Raw genomic sequence first — 17551 nt, 5'->3', positions numbered from 1 at the left:
TCTGGGCACCACAGGTACCCTTGCAGAAACCCACGCTGAAGTCCTTGCTGCTGGGGGTGCCAGGCCCCCAGGTCCACTCCGTGCACTCACTCCCGGGGCCGCCCTTCTTCACTTGTCTTTTTTTTTTTTTTAAGTTTATTTACTTAGAGAACAAGAGAGAGAGAGAGAGAGAGAGAGAGAGAGAGAGAGAGAGAGAGAGAGAATCCCAAGCAGTCTCTGCACCGTCAGCGCAGAGCCCAACTGGGGCTCTGTCTGACCAACTGTGAGATCATGACCTCAGCAGAAAGCAAGAGTCTGACACTTAACCAACTGAGCCACCCAGGCAACCCCACTTTGCCTTTCTTTTTGGCCACCGTGCTGGTGAGCACCAGCAGGGTGAGGAGGGCAAGGATCAAGCCTTAGCACTGCATCTTGTTCGCTGCCTGCGCTGCTACGCTCCCTCCCATGCCAGGCCCAATACTATCATGTTCATTTAAACCAAAGTATCCACACTGTAATCTGTTTAGGTAATGTTTATTTTCATTTTTTTAATGAAAGCTTTACTGAGATAAAATTCACCCTTTTAGTGTAGAATTTAGTGGGTTCAAGTATTCAGAGTTGTGTGATCCTAATTCCAGAACATTTTCCTCACCCTAAAAAAACTACATACTGGTTAAGTTATTCCCTGTTCCCCCAGGAACAGGTAGCCAGATTAGTAGTCTCAGGCAGCCACTAATTTATTTCTACGTATTTTCCTGTTCTAAGCGTTCCATATAAATGGACTCATACAATATGTGGCCTTTTGTGTCTGCATTCTTTCAAATGACCTATTTTCAAGGTTCATCCATGTTCTAGCATGTATCAGTTAATTCACTTTTATAGCTGAATGATATTCCACCATATGGATGGAATATGTTCATTCGACAGTTGATGGACATTTGGGTTGTTTCCACTTTTTGGCTATTACAAATGTTGCTACGAATACTCCCATATAAGATTTTGTGTTTTCAGTCCTCTTGGGTATATAATGTGGGTCATATGGTAACTTTATGCTTAACTTCTTCGGGAACTGCCAAATTCTTACAGTGTGGTTGCACAGATTTTACAATCCCAGTGATGTGAGTTTGAATTTCACCACATTCTCATTAACACTTGTTACTGTCTTTGTTATTTTTGCCATCCTAGTGGGTATGAACTGGTAGGTATCTCTGTTTTGATTTGGATTTCCCTAATGAGTGTTAGATAGAAGATGTTCAGCATCTTTTCATGTGCTTGTTGGCCATTTATTTTCTCTGGGGAATTGTCTGCTCAGAATCTTTGTCCGTGTTTTGTCTTTTTATTATTGAATTTTAAGAGTTTTTATAATTCTGGATATAGGTCTTTTAAGAGATCCATGATTTGCAAACATTTTTCCATTCAGTGGCTTTTCATTTTCTTGATAGTGTCCTCATTTGAAACACAGGTTTTGGGCGCCTAGGTGGCTCAGTCTGACTTCAGCTCAGGTCATGATCTTGCAGTTCGTGGGGGTTTGAGCCCTGCATTGGGCTCTGTGCTGACAGCTCAGAGCCTGGAACCTGCTTCTGATTCTGTGTCTCCTGCTGTCTCTGCCCTTCCCCTGCTCGTGCTCTATCTATCTCTCTCAAAAATAAATAAACGTTAAAAGAAAAAAACGAAACACAAGTTTTTAACGTGATGAAGTCCAATTTATCTATTTTTTCTTTTGTTGCTTGTGCTTGATGTGATAACTAAGAAACCATTGCTTAATCCAAAGCTATGAAGATTTAGTTCTAGGTTTTCTTCTAAAGTTTTATGTCCACAGTATAATTTTAATATTCTCTTTAGAGATGCCCAAAGACCATTCTACCAAACACAAAAGAAAGAATCCATGGTTTTTCATTTGCAACTGAGGTAATAACTCCCCACCTAGAAGATCCTTTTACTACTTTTTATTTTTAATGTTAACATTTATTCATTTTTGAAAGACAAAGTGTGAGCAGGGGAGGGGCAGGGAGAGAGGGGGACATGGAATCCGAAGCAGGCTCCAGGCTCCGTGCTATCAGCAGTGAGCCTGATGTGGGGCTCAAACCCATGAACCATGAGATCATGACCTGAGCTGAAACCAAGAGTCTGACACGACTGAGCCACCCTGGTGCCCCTACTTTTACTACTTCTTATCCATTTCCCAGTCATGTGATTAAAAGGACCTTAGTTCTAAACCTGGTAAGGAATTCAAATGTAAATGTGGTGGCTTAGGGATATTTGGAAAACTTGTGCTGTGTGCTAGGGGCAAATCAAATGAGATCACCCAGGCCTGCAAAGAGCTCACAGGCAGTTGAGGACACAATCAGAAACAGGAAACTACCGGGTCACCACTTTTATAAGAGTGGCCCCTCATAATGCAGTGGGGTTGGAGTGAAGGACAGTATGCAAAAGCATGCCAAGGCCCAAAGCTGACGAGAAAATGATATGTTCTAAGAACTACAAAGAGCTCACTATGGGTGATCAGGAATGGTGGTAAGGAAGCAGGAGCAAGAAGAGAAACATGTTCCAGTGAGAAGTTAGCCAGAAAGGTAAAGCACCATGACCAAAGTATTGTGCTAGGTGCCCTGGACACAAAGGGAAGGTCGAGCCTCCCTATGGCTAAAGAAGTTCAAAATGATGACTCTTGCCATCCCTCTCTGACGCTGGCACTAGTTAGTATAATTTCACTTCATATAAGACCAACTCATTAATAACCTTGGCCTTTCAGTCTGCCAAGTGCTCATGGGAGAAACTTAAGTTTAAAATTTTTAAGCAGCAGAGAGGCTTGGAAACAGTTTATAGTTTAAAGTATCTAAATTATTTATTTAAAGAATTTTTAAAAGACAGGTTGAATACAACCCCAGCCTTTCATTTTGGTATATCTATGTTCCAGAAAAGGTTTAAGATAGCTAAACTGTTACTATGTTATATTCTGCTGTAAATTTTAGGCACAGAAATAAGTCTTCACCAAAGCAAATGAAATGCCACACATTATAAAATATTACTAGGATATTACTAGGAACAACAGAAATTTGTAAAAATGAAATTTTGTGTATATGAATGATTTAGAATCAAGAATGTTCCATATATTTACTTTTGCATGCAAAACAAGAATCATGTTCAGCTCTTCTAATACAGTTATGCAGATGATTGTGGAAAACAAGGACACTTGATCCTTTTCCCGAATTAGCAATGATAGACACCTAGAAAGGAGTGAGTAGGCCCTTTCATAAAGGTCTCAATTTCCTTATGAAAGAAAACTGCTAATTAAGGGAAGAGAAAATAATAATCAATGTCCATAATATCTTTGCTATTGACAAGGACCTTTCTTCATATATTTTTGATCCTCACAGCCACCCTGTGAAGTAGACAGGTTTCAGTTATTAATTTTAATGAAGCATTTTCTCCATCAACACTGAAAAGAGCCCAGAGAAGTTTGCTCTTGGACCTTAGTTTCCATGCATTTAAATAATCAAAGTTTTAGAAAAGATGTTTTTCTGACTAACTTTAGTTTCAGAGTTGCATTAAACATTTATTTTCACAGGGGCGCCTGGGTGGCTCAGTCGGTTAAGCGTCCGACTTCGGCTCAGGTCATGATCTCGCGGTTCGTGAGTTCGAGCCCCGTGTCGGGCTCTGTGCTGACATCTCAGAGCCTGGAGCCTGCTTCAGATTCTGTGTCTCCCTCTCTCTCTGGCCCTTCCCCTCTTGAGCTCTGTCTCTCTCTCTCGAAAGTAAATAAACATTAAAAAAACAAAACAAAACATTTATTTCACAGACTATCCTTTACAAAGACAATAAGAAATTTCTGAAGTCCACCTTTGAATTCTTTTGGGATTCACTCCGACTAAGCAACAATTTTAATTTAGAGAAGTGTTTCTTAGTTTTGCTCACACTATTTGAGCAGGTGGGTGTTGACTGTCCAGATGTCGGTGTCCTGAAAACAAACATAAAACCACACTTAGTTATACTGATAAGTAAGTTTTAAAAGTGTTTTTCCTGCTTAGCCTAGATAATTGCTACTAGAATCCTTTTCTACCCTTGTGTATTATGGCCACATATGAGCAGTGGCTGGACCCAGCATTCATTTCCCATTTTGTTAAAAACTCCCTGACTACTGAGGCTCTAGGCAATATTCAGGAGGTATGCTGGGTGGTTCTGGAAGTTTCCATCAAACCTCAAGAAGGCTAAAGGTAAAGTGTCATCGGGTCTGAGTTCCCTTTAAGTCTGACATCAGGATTCCTGACAATTCTAAGGACTTTAAAAACCTGTTTCTTCACAGCTCAAGATCACTTCCTTTCTCAAAACTGAAGAACTCAACCTCCACACGCAGGTGCCACTCCATCGTATCTCCCCGCCTGCATAAGCTCCCCAGGGTAGACTGTGTACTACTAGTCAAGTATTCCCCCGCTACTTAGCAGTGCCAGGCACAGAAGGGGTCTTCTAAAAATATTCCCTGGATAAATGGTTCTCCAGCTGCTGTGTATATATTTAGCTTCCTTCTATTTCATGCCCTCCAGTTGTGTTCCACACCCACGAACCCTTATTGGGGTTTGTCAGTCTGATCCCTCTTCCACTCCCCATCTGTATGATAAATGTGAAACATCTTTCCCATTCCTGCATATATCTAAAAAGCAGTCTGGTCTAAATACAAGTTAATTATTTTAAATATGCCAAATCCTCTTTTATCTATATTTGTCCAATAAAGTAGAAACTTCTGTGATGAATTCCTACCAGCCAAATATCAAAATAATTAGATCAAAATATGGAGAAAACTGGACTTGAAATTTTAATTCTTACCCAATTTGATAAATGTAAACACCAATATAAAAAACTCAATTCAGTAAACAGAGATAATTCAGTCCTTGCTGACTTATGTTATTTATATTCAAGAAACTACCAGACTGTTTCTCTTTCGGCAAAAAACGTCCAAAAATTCCTTTCCCAGTTTCTACGAAACTAAATTTACTGACTATCAAAGTGAATATAGTACTGTGAACTACAAAAATAAGACATGTGCTCAGTCATACAGTTAATTTAGTAGCACCTGACAAATCCCTATTCAGCGAGATTTCCATAGGAACTTCTGACAGGAAATCAGAGGAAATACAAAGAACAAAGGTTTAGAGCAAGAAAGTAAACTGAGTGGTTCAGTTTTGCTGATACATAAGATGAATTAAGGTAAAGTACAACAGGCAGACAGATTGGTGCCAGGTAATAAGGGCTGGGAAGCCAGGCTGGAACATCTGACCCAAATGCTACGGAGGTGAAGTGTGAAAGGCTTCTAATCAGAGCTGTGCGTTAGGGAAATGATCGGGCTAGAAGGGTTTGAAACTAGAAGCAAGAAATTACTATAGTAATCCAGCAAAATAATCCATTTACTGGATAATACAGTAATCCATTACAGTAGTAAATCCCAGCAAAAGGTGGATACAGACCTGAACACAGCAGTAGGAAAAAAGGAGAACAGGTGCAAACACCATGGAGGTAGGACAGATGGAAACTGGCAACTAACTGGACAAGGACCAAGGGAGTAGGAGCTGTCAACTCTACTCACCATGTCAGGTCAGAATGTCAAGGGCATGTTCACTGACAGAATAAGGAACTTAGGAGGATGAAGAGGTCTGAGTAGTCAGCTGTGGGGACATGGTGGGGGGATAAAATGGATGTATTTAGCAGGCAGCTGGGAACGGACCCAGGAGAGGTTGAAGTAGAGGAATATACCTGGAAGTTATAAACAGAGAGGAGAATGAAAAACACGGGAGCATAGGACATTAGAAAAGAAAAGGATATGGAGGGAAAAAAGGGGCCAAGGCCTAACCTGCGTGGCAAATTTAGGGAGTGTATATTAAACAAAGGAAATTAGAAGAAATAAGAGTTAACACCAGCAATTCAAATAGCTTAATGAATTCAGATACCTGAATACAAAGGCTGGCCTCTTGCCTTTGGAACCACACGTGTGATTTAGGTTTGTGGAACTCGGAGTCTTTCTCTCTGGTGTCTTCGGGCTGAGTTTAGTCGTAGGAGTGGTAGGACTGCTCTTCAGTGTGGATAGAAAGCTTCTACTTTTACCATGATGTTTAACTGTTCTGTTGCATGTTTTACAAGTAATCAACTGTCATAAAAAAGAAGAAATACTGGGCCTGATTTCTTTTCCAATTTAATCCAATAAACTACATGTTCATTAAATTCTTGTACATAAGGGACTACACCAGGTAATACTGGTGAGTAACAGGGGCTCCCCTGAGGGAGTTTATAATCTAGCGGCAGCAATCAGACAAGACACAAATTTAAAATGAGAAAATCTTCGATAAAAAGTTACTGGTTAAACATTTGTATTTAATTCAAAACACCTTTTTATTTTCATTTGATTTTTAAAGATTTTACTTTTAAATAATCTCTACACCCAATGTGGGGGCTTGAACTCACAACCCTGAGATCAATAAGCCAGCCAGGTTCCTCTAAAACACCTTTTAAAGATAACAAAGCCTCTACGTTCTCAATATAAAACCACGTTCGGGGAGAATGGAGGAGACTGTGATTGAAACCCTTTGACATCTGGAAGGATGTTCTTTACAACAGCAGTTGACATTTAACATTTGTTGCAGACAAACTCCAAGTGGTTTTCCAATAAAACATGGCAAATTATCACTGAAATTTTAAGTGACCCCTTCAAACTCTTAGTGATTCTGCAAACATAGGTCTAAGTTAATTTATAAAACCAATCAAATGAATTCTCACATTCTCCTACCTCTTCACTCCATTAGCTCCAGAGGCTGACTTATAGTAGGAATTTCATAATGTAATTGTCAAATCACTATGTGTAAACTTGAAACTAGTATGTCAACTATATACTTCAATTACAAATTTTTTAAAAATAAGCTTTACTCTTGATGAAACATCACTAGAAGAAAAACTTATGTATATATTTTGACAATCTGAATGTATGATCACAAACTTCTGAGTTATATACAGTCTGATCTTTAACCAACTTCAATTTAAGTAAAAGAAAATTCTAGTTTATTTATACATACTAGAATTGAAATCTTACCAATACACTTCTGGAGTCTTTGTATTTTTTCACAATTTTTGCTTCTTTAAAATTGAGTGTACAATTTCTTGCCTCTCGGTTAAGAAGTTTCTGTATTTTGGGTGTCAATTTGGATTTGGGTTTGAGGCGCACTCGAGAGTTATCTGAGACCAGCAACTGGAAACAGTATGGACATGTTCCTTCAAAAGTGTTATCATCTGAAATTATACAAATGAAACTCATGATTTAGTCCATCAGAATAGTTTGTTACCTCAAGCCAATATTATGTGAAAAAGTGTATTGTTTAATATGAGCAGATATATATTTTCCTTAAGCAAACTCAAAATAGAACTTACAAGAAGATAAACTGGCAATAATTCATTTTGCAAAACACTAATTCTATCCATTCATTCCTTTAGCGACAGGTGAAGTCCCCATTCTTTGCGATGTTACTCATTACTTGTTACTAAGTAAAAAAGACGATCTTGCCAATTTTACATATTTATCATAAAACAATAAATTATACTGTGATTGTTTCTTTTTTAAACAATTAGCATAATTTTGTGGTTTGTGGGCCAGGCTTTCTGCAGATAACTCTCAGTGCAAGGTAAAAGGACAACAGACTTGCCCCAGACTGTTTATGCAGTCAAGATAGCCATCTACCACACTGGGCTAGGGAGACATAAATATGGAGTAAGAGAGTTGCTATCTTTAAAGAACTCACACTCTAGGTGAGCCCTAAGCAAAAGAAAATACAGTTCCGGTAAGAACTGTAATAGAGTATAATTAAAATGCCCTGGAAATTATTAAACTCTGTATAGACCAGCCAGAAACACTCCAAAAGAAGTGGCCTGAGAGAGGTCAAATACCTATATTTAGAGAATGGCGTCTATTATTAGAAAAGGGCTTTCAGGCAGAAGTACAGTGAAAAAGAAAGCATGGCTATTAGGGAAAGGTGAGGTTGGGGAAGTGATGCAGCTGGAAAGGAAGGTGGGTACACCATCAATTTATTCAACAAATATTTATTGGCGAGCACTCTACATATACAACTAAAGACCATGCTTGTAACCCAGCTCTGCCAAATGTTAAATTCAATCATATTTATCAGTGACTGTAAAGTGCCAGGAAGAGTTCTGGGTGCAAGAGATAAAACAGTGAATAAAGGACAATTCATGGAGAGAGAAAGTAAATATGGCAACACCAAATACTAAGTGCTGGGGAAAAAAGGGGGAATAGGGAGTGGCAATGGAGGTGCTGAAGTCCTTTTTTTTTTTGTTAGAGTTTATTTTTATGTATCTTGAGAGAGATAGAAAGCAAGCAGGGGACGGGCAGAGAAAGGGTGAACCGTTCCTGTCAGTGCAGAGCCCGACTCGCAGCTCGAGCTCACGAACTGTGAGATCACGACCTGGGCCCAAATCAAGTCAGATGCTTAACCAACTGAGCCATCCAGGCGCCCACACAGCTGCTGTCGTCTTAAATAAGGTAGCCACGGAAAGCTTTGTGGAATGACATCTGTAGAGAGCAGAAGGAAGCGAGTGAGAATGGAATCCATGAAGATACACGAGGTTAAGAATTCCAGGTAGAGGGAAGGACAGCTGCAAAGGCTGCTTTAGAACAAGGAGGGCTAACAGTGGTTGGAGTTGAGTAAACAAAAGGGAAGAGCAGGTTGGAGAGGCAACCTTGAACTTTGATGTAGGTCCTTGTAGTTCCACTTAAAAGATTTTCACTTTTACTTTGAGATGGGAAGTTATTTGAGAGTTTGTAGCAAAGAATAACATGATCTAGCTTAGGTTTCTACTGGGCTCACTCTGGCCGCTCAATTGAGAATGGACTGTAGTATGCATGAGAGCTTGTTGACGTGGTCCAGGATAGTAACATGATAAGTGATGGTGATAAGTGGCTAGATTCTGGATATACTTTAAAGCCAACAGGATTTGCTGGCATACTGGCTTGGGGAGGAGAGCTGTTAGGGAGTCAAAAATGGCCCCAGAGTTTGGGGGCTGATAACTCTAAGGATGGAATTCCCGCTAACTGAACTGGTAAGAACTAGAGGAAGGCTGGGTTGGGAGGTAAAGCTCGAGTTTTGGCCTAACAGACACTCAAAAGAAATTGTCAAGAAGGCTTCTGGATAGAAGTCTAGAATGCGGAGAAGTCCTGGTTGGGGGTACAAATTTGGAAGTCCTCAGCATACAGAATTTAAAAGCCATGAGACTGGATGAAAAACTGTCACAAAGAAGTGAGGTTAACGAAAAGAGATCCAAGGAAACTGGAACTTTTCATGAAACAGAAGCCTCTGGGGTAGTTGCGGGGGGAGGCGGTTAGGAGTGCAGTGGGTCGATGAGATTTCTCTTTTGGGTCATCCTGAGCGCTGTGCGGAATGGAGGGGAGCGGGGCGACGAGCGTCTGACCCGCAACCGTCGGACGTTCTCCCTACCGTGTGACGAACTGTAGGCCCAGCTGTAAAGGAGGAGGAGAACCGTGAGCGAAGAGGGAAGACCCACCACCGCCGCCCGCATCCCCTCCTGCCCCTTTCTTACAGGAGATACCGGGCCTGGCCCGGACAGCTCTCGTATAGTTGCCGCGCCGCAGCCTCAAGGTAATGCTTCTGCCTCATCTCTCCCACTGCTCCCACGCGGCTAAGCCCCGGAGACGACAGCGGACTCCGGAAGCCGGCTTCCCAGCGCACCGGACTTTGACCTCGGACTCCAAGCTCCCTCCGGAAACAGGCGCCCGCCGCAGAGGCGTTCCGGTTTTCCTCGAGTCCCGCCCGGCGCGCAGGCCGACCCCCTCCCCGCCCTTGGCCCTGCCCCCAGGCTCCGCCCCGTCCCCCCGGATCCGCTTCAGACCCACGCCTGCGCGGAGTGGCGGGAGCCGGCGGTGGTTTCGACGCTGGAAAAGAGTGACCGGCCGGCCTGTCTTTGGCTTCTGATGGCGTCCTATGTGATACCCCTGTTGTTTCCTCAGCCCACGCCGCCTTCTAGATTCTCCATCGAGGATGTGGACTTGGGTCCGCAAGGAGGCCACCGGGGTAAGCGCGGCAGCGGGCCAGCCTCCTCTCTCAGTGCACAAGCGAGCTTACCTTCACCCCCGTTAACTGAAGTGAAATACACATAGGAGAGTGTTGACGATTCAGTACATTCTCAGTGTTGCGCAAACACCACTGTTACCTAGTTTGGAAACATTTCTATCACCCTAAAGAAAACCCCTTCCCCATTTAGCAGTTGCTTCCCATTCTCCCCTCCCTGCCAGGCCCCGGCGACCACTAGTCCGCTTTCTGAATCTGTGGGTTTATTCTCGCCATTTCTTGTAAGTGGAATCATACCTGTCATCTTTTGTGTCCGGATTCTTCCACCTAGTATAATGTTTATGATGTTCATTCGCCTTGTAGCTTATATCAGAACTTCATTCCCTTTTATGACTTTACGTCGAATGTATACCAAGTAGTCTTTATTCGTTCATCAATGATAGACAGTTGGATTATTTCCTTTTGGCTGCTGTGGATAGTGCTACTGTGAACATGTATGTTTTCTATTTTGGGGGGGGGTAAATGGGAGTGAAAATGCTGGATCCTAAAGTAATGCCATGTTTAACAAAGATTCCAATTTCTCCTACATCCTCACCAACCCTCATTTTCCACTTTGGTTTTTGTTTTGTTTTCTTGTATTTTTATTCTAACCATCCTAGAGAGTGTGAAGTGGCATCTCACTGTGGTTTTGATTTGCATTCCCTAGTGAATAATGATGCCAAGTATCCTTTCATGTGTTTGTTGACAACTTGTATATTTTCTTTGGAGAAATGTCTATTCAAGTCCCTTGCTCATTTTAAAGTTGGGTTGTTTGCCTTTTGTTGTTGAGTTGTTAGAGTTTTAAAAGATATATTCTGGAGATTAGACCCTTATTTACCCTTCATTTTCAATATTTGAAAGGACTCAAATTGAGATAGGGAAACTGAAAGGATTCCATTTTTAGAAAGGCTCCATCTCTGCTGTTTTTCTGCAAGGCCCCATTTACTCATGTTCTATATTTCACCTTGCGTCTGACTAAACCAAATAACCTATGTTCCCACTCCAAGAAGGAGGCAAGAAAGTTAATCATTCTTTGAGTTTTGTTTTAGGCCTCCAAATGCCTGATAACATCTAAGAAGAACTGGATTTCAAACATGTTTCAGGACATTAGCTTCAAACAAATCTCACCCACTGCTGGCATCGATATCCCCTCCCTGCGATGATTTTTGAAATAACAACTATTACTCACCTGTCACTCACCCTCGAATCCAACCCTACCCTGGATTCCTGGAGGAACACATACCCTGGACCCTTTCAATATAAACTCTTAACCCCAAGTGGTGAAGAGACTCACTCTCGTTTCCTTTCCGAGTCTCCCACTCTGTCTGCTATACTCTGCCACTTACACTGTTCAATAAACTCTGCTTTCACTTCCCACTTCCTGATTTCTCTCCTGCACAAAGCCAAGGACCCTCTTGGCTTGTCCTGTGGGACCTCCTCTGTGTTCCTGGACCTGGCCTGTCTACGTCAAAATGATACAGAAGTTTGTAAAAAGAAAGCATATATTTACATCTGTATAAACGTATTTTAATTTTTCAAAGGAAAAGTTATTACATCTGTTCTTCCCACCTTTTCATCCTACTTCTCTGGTTGATGGACGTTTAGCAGATAGGTATCTTCTCCTCTACGTCCACACATAAGTAAATGGATGCGTGTATAAACATCCCCTCTAACCACTGTACCCACTACCACGAACACATACACACGCACTAAAAAACCAAAACATACATTAAAAAAGCTAAGCGAAAATTAGAAAGTTAGTCCCTTACTACATAACTTGCCTTTTTCCTTAACCAAAGACCGCAGACATCTTTCCAGGTCAGTACATATATTTTTGCAACAGCAAAAAATCTTGTATGAACTGGTACTTTTTATTTCTTTTGTCTGAATTCCTAAAAGAGAAATTAGTGGAATGATGTGCGCATCTGTATTTGTCAGACCTGCAAAACAGGTTGTAGCAATTTGTACTCTAAGCATAATATCTGAGAAAGTTGGGTTCGACTGTATGGGTGAAAATGTGAAAGCCATTGGTTCTCCTAAATACAAGTGAGATAAAGTCTCTTTTCATATGTTCCTTGATGCTTGCATTTTCTCTTGTGAAGAGAAATCTTCTCCTCTTCTAGGAGATCTTTGTGTCTTGGGGAAAATTATCCTCTGCTTGTCATATAGAATGCAGTACTTTCTTGCTTACCATTTTTCTTTGGCATGGTTTATAGCATTTTTGCCATATAGGATTTTGTATGTGGTCAAACGTTTTTCGTTACTGGATCTGAGTTTCCTGTGTAGCTTTAAAAAGCCTCGCTTAGTGCTTGCTTCTGCAGCACATATACTAAAATTGGAAGGATACAGAGATTAGCATGGCCCCTCCCTGCCCATGCAGGATGATATGCAAATTTGTGAAACATTAAAAATAAAATAAAATAAAATAAAATAAAATAAAATAAAATAAAATAAAATAAAATGGCCTCATTTATGCCAAGACTAAACAACCAACTATCCATCCAAATGTTTTTCTCATGCTTTTCTAGTTTGACTTCTTCCATGCACATCTTTAATCAATATGAAATGTATTTCTACTTAAGTATAGGGTAGAGCATCTAACTGACATTTTTTCCAGATGGTTAGCAAGTTACGTGAATAACTCTTACTAGGTAAATTACTCTTTTTCTATTGGAATTGAAATTTAAACAATGCAGTGAACACTGAATGTGTGCCAGGCATTTCTAAGCATCTTACTTGTAACTCATATAATCCTCATACCCCGTGGCATTAGGTGAAATGCCAGTTTATCACATAAGGTTTTTTTTTTTTTAACACAGTTGCATCTGTTTCTAGAGTCTTTATCTGCTTCACTAACCAATACAGCAGAAAAGAGGAGAAATGCACTGTGTGCGCACGTACACCTACTTCCCCTGCCCTCCACCACACTTTCCTTCAGTTCTTCTCTCGCCTCTGAGCACCACACTCCTACTTCCAGATGCCACCTCAGCATCTCTGCTTGCATTGCAACTTGTCTTCTCAGACACATTGTGGCCCAGATGGCACTCTTGATTTCCCCCACCAGCCTGCCCAGCCACCCAGTCTTCCTCTGTGTCAGCCCCACCAAGCACCATTGCTGCATCCTCTTCCCACCCCTTGTAGCCAATCCACTCTGGGGTGCCAGCTCCCCACCAGGAGCAGATGGGGACTCTTCACTTCTCCGCACACCTTGGCCACCCTCTCCTTTTGCCTGCATCCCTAGCATGGCCCCCTACATTCTTTTCCTGTGTCCTCTCTCCCAGCCCATTCTTCACAGGGCATAGTGGCCTTCTTAAAATGTAAGTCATTTTTTTGGACATGGAATGTCCTTGCTCAGAGTCTCCAGACTCCTCATTGCACCTGGAACAAAATTGCCTAGCTGTGCTCTGCAGACCTCTGTTTCTCTTTCTGCCTCCTGCCATTTGGCCAAAGATGGGAGCAGTCACAGAGGCACATGACCATGGAGTAACTTTCCAGCTCCAGCTTTCTGGTCATAGAGCCAGAAAGGGGCATTGTAGAAAAGTACTGGAGAACCGAACTAACAGACCATCAACCAGGCTCCAGATGACCACTGAGTAGTAACTTGTTCAGGGTCTATCCAAATTGTACTGCAAAGGCTTTGGAAACAACTTAAATGTGAACCACAACTCACAAAAGGCAGGTTGAGCTTGTAGTATGACCCTAAGCAGGTCTATTCCCTAAAACAAAAATATGTACATACTGCATAGGATTTAAACAAGACCCAGGGTCTCATTACAAAATATAATTTCCAGGAGACAGTCCAAAATTCTTGGCATATGAAAAACCAAGAAAATCTCATCTCACGTGGGAAAACAACAGTCAACAGACATCAACAGTAAAATTGACACAGATGTTGGAATTATCTGGCAATGACTTGTCCACAGCTATTGTACGACTGCTTCACCAAACAGTCACACCCTTGAAAACCAGCTTTTCTCATGAAGGGCTTGGTAGTAAGTATTTGAGGCAAGACCTATGGTCTCTGCTGCCTCCCCTCCACTCCGTGAAAACAGCCACAGACAGCTGTCCACAATCCATAAACGAGTAAATGTGGCTGTTTTCCAGTAAATCTTTATTCATGGGATTTGCCCCATAGACCATAGTTCACCAATTCCTGATCTGTATTGTTTTTTAGATATTCTATTGATTTTTTTGTGTGTATTTACTTGTTCTATATATTATCAAGAACAGGGTCTTAAAGTCTTTCACCATGATTTTGGACTTGCTTATTCCTCCCCTTAGTTCTGTTTGTTTTTCTTAAGGTATTTTGAAGCTCTGATATTAGGTGCATAAATACTTTCATTGTTATGTTTTCCTGATGCATCACCCATTTATCATTATGATATTTCCCCCATTATCTGTAATAATGTTCTTCCTTAAAGTCTATTTTGTCAAATATTAATACAGTCACTTCAGATTCCTTTTTTAAAATTGAGGTAAAAAACACATAACATAGAATTCGCCATCTTAATCATTTAATCTTTTGTTTGTTTGTTTGTTTTAAATTTTTTTTTTCAACGTTTTTTATTTATTTTTGGGACAGAGAGAGACAGAGCATGAACGGGGGAGGGGCAGAGAGAGAGGGAGACACAGAATCGGAAACAGGCTCCAGGCCCCGAGCCATCAGCCCAGGGCCTGACGCGGGGCTCGAACTCATGGACCACGAGATCGTGACCTGGCGGAAGTCGGACGCTTAACCGACTGCGCCACCCAGGCGCCCCAATGTTTGTTTGTTTTTTTGAGCAGGGGAGAGGGGCAGAGAGAGAGACAATCTTAAGCAGGCTCCACGCTCAGCACAGAGCCCAATGCGGGGCTCGATCCCACCACCCTGGGACTATGACCTCAGCTGAAATCAAGAGTCAGATGCTCAATCGACTGAACCACCCAGGCGCCCCTTAACCATTTTTAAGCGTACAGTTTGGTAGTGTTAAGTATACCCACACTGTTGTGGTTATAGATCTTTAGTACCATTTCATATTGTTAAAGTGAAACTCTATACCCTGAAATGCTAGTAAACCCTCCTTCTCACCCTCTCCAGCCCTTGGAAACCACTTTTCTATCTTCTATTTCTATGATTTTGACTACTGTATATACTTCATATTAGTGGAATCACACAGATTTTGTCCTTTTGTGACTGGCTGATTCCACTTAGCATGTCTTTGAGGTTCCTCCATGTTGTATAGCGTGTGACAGGATTTCATCATTTTATTTATTTATTTTTGCTTCTTATTAAAATTTTTTTAAGTTTATTTATTTTGAGAGAGAAAGAGAGAGGCGGGGGAGGGCAGAGACAGAGAGAGAGAGAAAATCCCAAGCAGGCTTGGTGCTGTCATGCAGAGCCTGATGCGGGGCTCCAACCCATGAACTGTGAGATCATGACCTGAGCTGAAATCAAGAGTCGGACGCTTAACTGACTGAGCCACTCACACGTTCTAGGATTTTGTATTTTAAAAGCAGCATATTCCTCTGTATGTATATACCAGATTTTCTTCATTCATTCATCTGTCAACAGACATTTGAGTTGCTTCCACTTCTTGGCCACTTTGGATAATGCAGCAACGGACGTGGGTATGCAGACATTTTTTTCAGATCCTGTTTTAAATTATTTTCTTTTTTAAAATTCCTTTTAGACAAATACCCAGAATCGGGATTGCTGGGTCACATGGTAGTTGTATTTTTAATTTTTGGAGGCACCTCCAGAAACTAAGTATCTTCCACAGCAGCTGCCCCACTTCATAGTCCTGCCAACAGTACACAAAGCACTTCAGTTCCTCCACATGCTCACCGTCACTTGTTATTGCCTGACTTGTGTGTGTGTTTGTTTAGTGGTGACCATCTAGTAGGTCTGAGAGGATATCTCCCTGTGGTTTTGATTTGCATCTCTCTTATGACTTGTGAAGTTGAGCATCTTTTCATATGTTTGCTAGTTACTTCAGATTTCTTCTTTCTCGCTGCCTGGTATAACTCTTTCCGTCCTTTTACTTTCAATCTACTTGTGTCTTTGTACTCAGGGTCCTTTTTTTTTTTTTTTTTTTTTTTGTATATAGTGTGCAATTGTTTTTTTTTTTTTTAAGTTTCTGTTTTGTTTTTAATCCATTCTGACGATCTCATTTAATTGGCATGCCTCGTGTATTTAAGGTACTTCCTGATACCAGGAGGTGATCTTTGAGGGCAGAGGGCAGACTCTGTTAGCATAATGGCCCACTGAGGATGTTTGTGACCTAATCACCAGGACCTGTGAACATGTTGTTTTACATGGCAAGAGGTGTTTTGCACATGGGATTAAGGTTACTGACCTTAAAATGGGGAAGTTATTCTGGATAATCTGGGTGGGCCCAGTCTAGTCACATGATTCTTCAAAGCAGAGAACCTTTCCTGGTTGGTCAGAGAGATGAGACAGAAGAAAAAGGAGGACAGATTTGAAGCATGAAAGAGACTCAACCCAAAGTGGTGGCCTTTGAAGATGGAGTAAGGAAGCCTCGAGTCGTGGAATGCAGCAGTGCCTTGTGGGAGCTGGGAATGAGCCTCGGCTGACGGCTAGCAAGAAGGCAGGACACTCAGTCATACAACCTCAAGGAACTGAATTCTGTAACCGATCTGAGTGAGCAGAAAACAGATTCTGCCCTACAGCCTCTACAAAGCCTGTCAACAAGTTGACTTTGGCCTGGTGAGACCTGTTCAGGACTTCTGACCTTCAGAACTTTAAGATGATAAATCTATTGTTTTAAGCCACTAAGCTTGTAGTTTCTTATGGCAGCCATAGAAATCTAATACAGTGTATATTTAGGGGTTCATCCTCTCCACTGATTCCTCTCTGAATTCCTCCCTTCCCTTTCTAGTTCTCCTCATGGCCTCACACTGTTTTCTGTCCTCTTCAAGCCAGTCAGGCTGTGGCTGTCTGCAGTTGGGAGCTGCTCATGGCTTGGAGGTTGCCCTCAGGTAAAAAGCCACAAACTCACAAATCTCAACAATTTCTGTTCATCTTTCAAAACTGCTTTCCTGCCCAATTTCTGTCGTCTTTTGGTCAGTCTCCAAGGCCTTCAAATGCTGCTTTTAAATGTTTTACTCAGCTTTTATAATCATTATCTGCAGGAAGATTAGTCCACCGATACCAAAAGCTAGGACCTCATTATTCTTTTCTGCTGCCTTTTATGTTCACAATTTTCCTTGGAAATAAATTGTTAAAAAAATTAGTTTGTGCAATGTCTTAATTTTTCTCATTCTCACTAATCTGAAGGCTAAAACGGAGTTGCTTTCTCTTAATACGACACTTTAAAAAAAATGAATAAAAGGAAGGTTTTCTAACTTTTGACGGGGGTGGGGGGGTGGAAGGACCCCAACCTTAGCAGCTGGGAGGCCAAGGATCCTCGGTGGCAGGTTTGTTCCAGCACATGCAGTTCCCCACAGTCACCAGCAGGGGG

At 41.5% G+C, this 17551-nt stretch overlaps 1 protein-coding gene, 1 long non-coding RNA gene and 1 other non-coding gene across 3 annotated transcripts; 2 read left to right on the top strand and 1 right to left on the bottom strand.

Annotated features, from left to right (window-relative positions):
- Window positions 1-3747: 3747 nt before the first annotated feature.
- On the bottom strand, window positions 3748-9740 carry RMP24 (ribonuclease MRP subunit p24). Its single transcript, XM_060613626.3, has 5 exons — window positions 9565-9740; window positions 9462-9484; window positions 7049-7245; window positions 5916-6112; window positions 3748-3934 (listed from the first exon to the last, which is right to left on the bottom strand). Exons 1-5 carry the CDS (start codon window positions 9639-9641, stop codon window positions 3784-3786), a joined length of 645 nt encoding a protein of 214 aa, XP_060469609.1. The 5' UTR covers window positions 9642-9740; the 3' UTR covers window positions 3748-3783.
- A 72-nt stretch (window positions 9741-9812) lies between these two features.
- On the top strand, window positions 9813-17322 carry LOC132665925 (uncharacterized). Its single transcript, XR_009604352.3, has 3 exons — window positions 9813-10055; window positions 13883-14083; window positions 14877-17322. It is a non-coding gene; the product is annotated as an uncharacterized LOC132665925 (long non-coding RNA).
- Window positions 12397-12507, top strand: LOC132666203 (U6 spliceosomal RNA). The gene has a single exon (XR_009604563.1). It is a non-coding gene; the product is annotated as a U6 spliceosomal RNA (small nuclear RNA).
- Window positions 17323-17551: the final 229 nt, after the last annotated feature.

This window comes from Panthera onca, chromosome D3 (assembly GCF_046562875.1).
Source record: "Panthera onca isolate mPanOnc1 chromosome D3, mPanOnc1 haplotype 2, whole genome shotgun sequence".
Taxonomy (NCBI): Eukaryota; Metazoa; Chordata; class Mammalia; order Carnivora; family Felidae; genus Panthera; species Panthera onca.
The sequence above is the reverse complement of the archived record's forward strand: the minus strand, read 5'-3'. Positions and strand labels throughout refer to the sequence as shown.

Coding starts and splice junctions, on each gene's coding strand:
- RMP24 (XM_060613626.3), bottom strand. CDS start 9,641: ATGAGGCAGAAGCATTACCTTGAGGCTGCGGCGCGGCAACTATACGAG. Junction 7,246..9,461: donor GGCCTACAGTTCGTCACACG/GTAGGGAGAACG, acceptor GTATAATTTCAG/ATGATAACACTTTTGAAGGA. Junction 6,113..7,048: donor AAGACTCCAGAAGTGTATTG/GTAAGATTTCAA, acceptor TTTTTATGACAG/TTGATTACTTGTAAAACATG.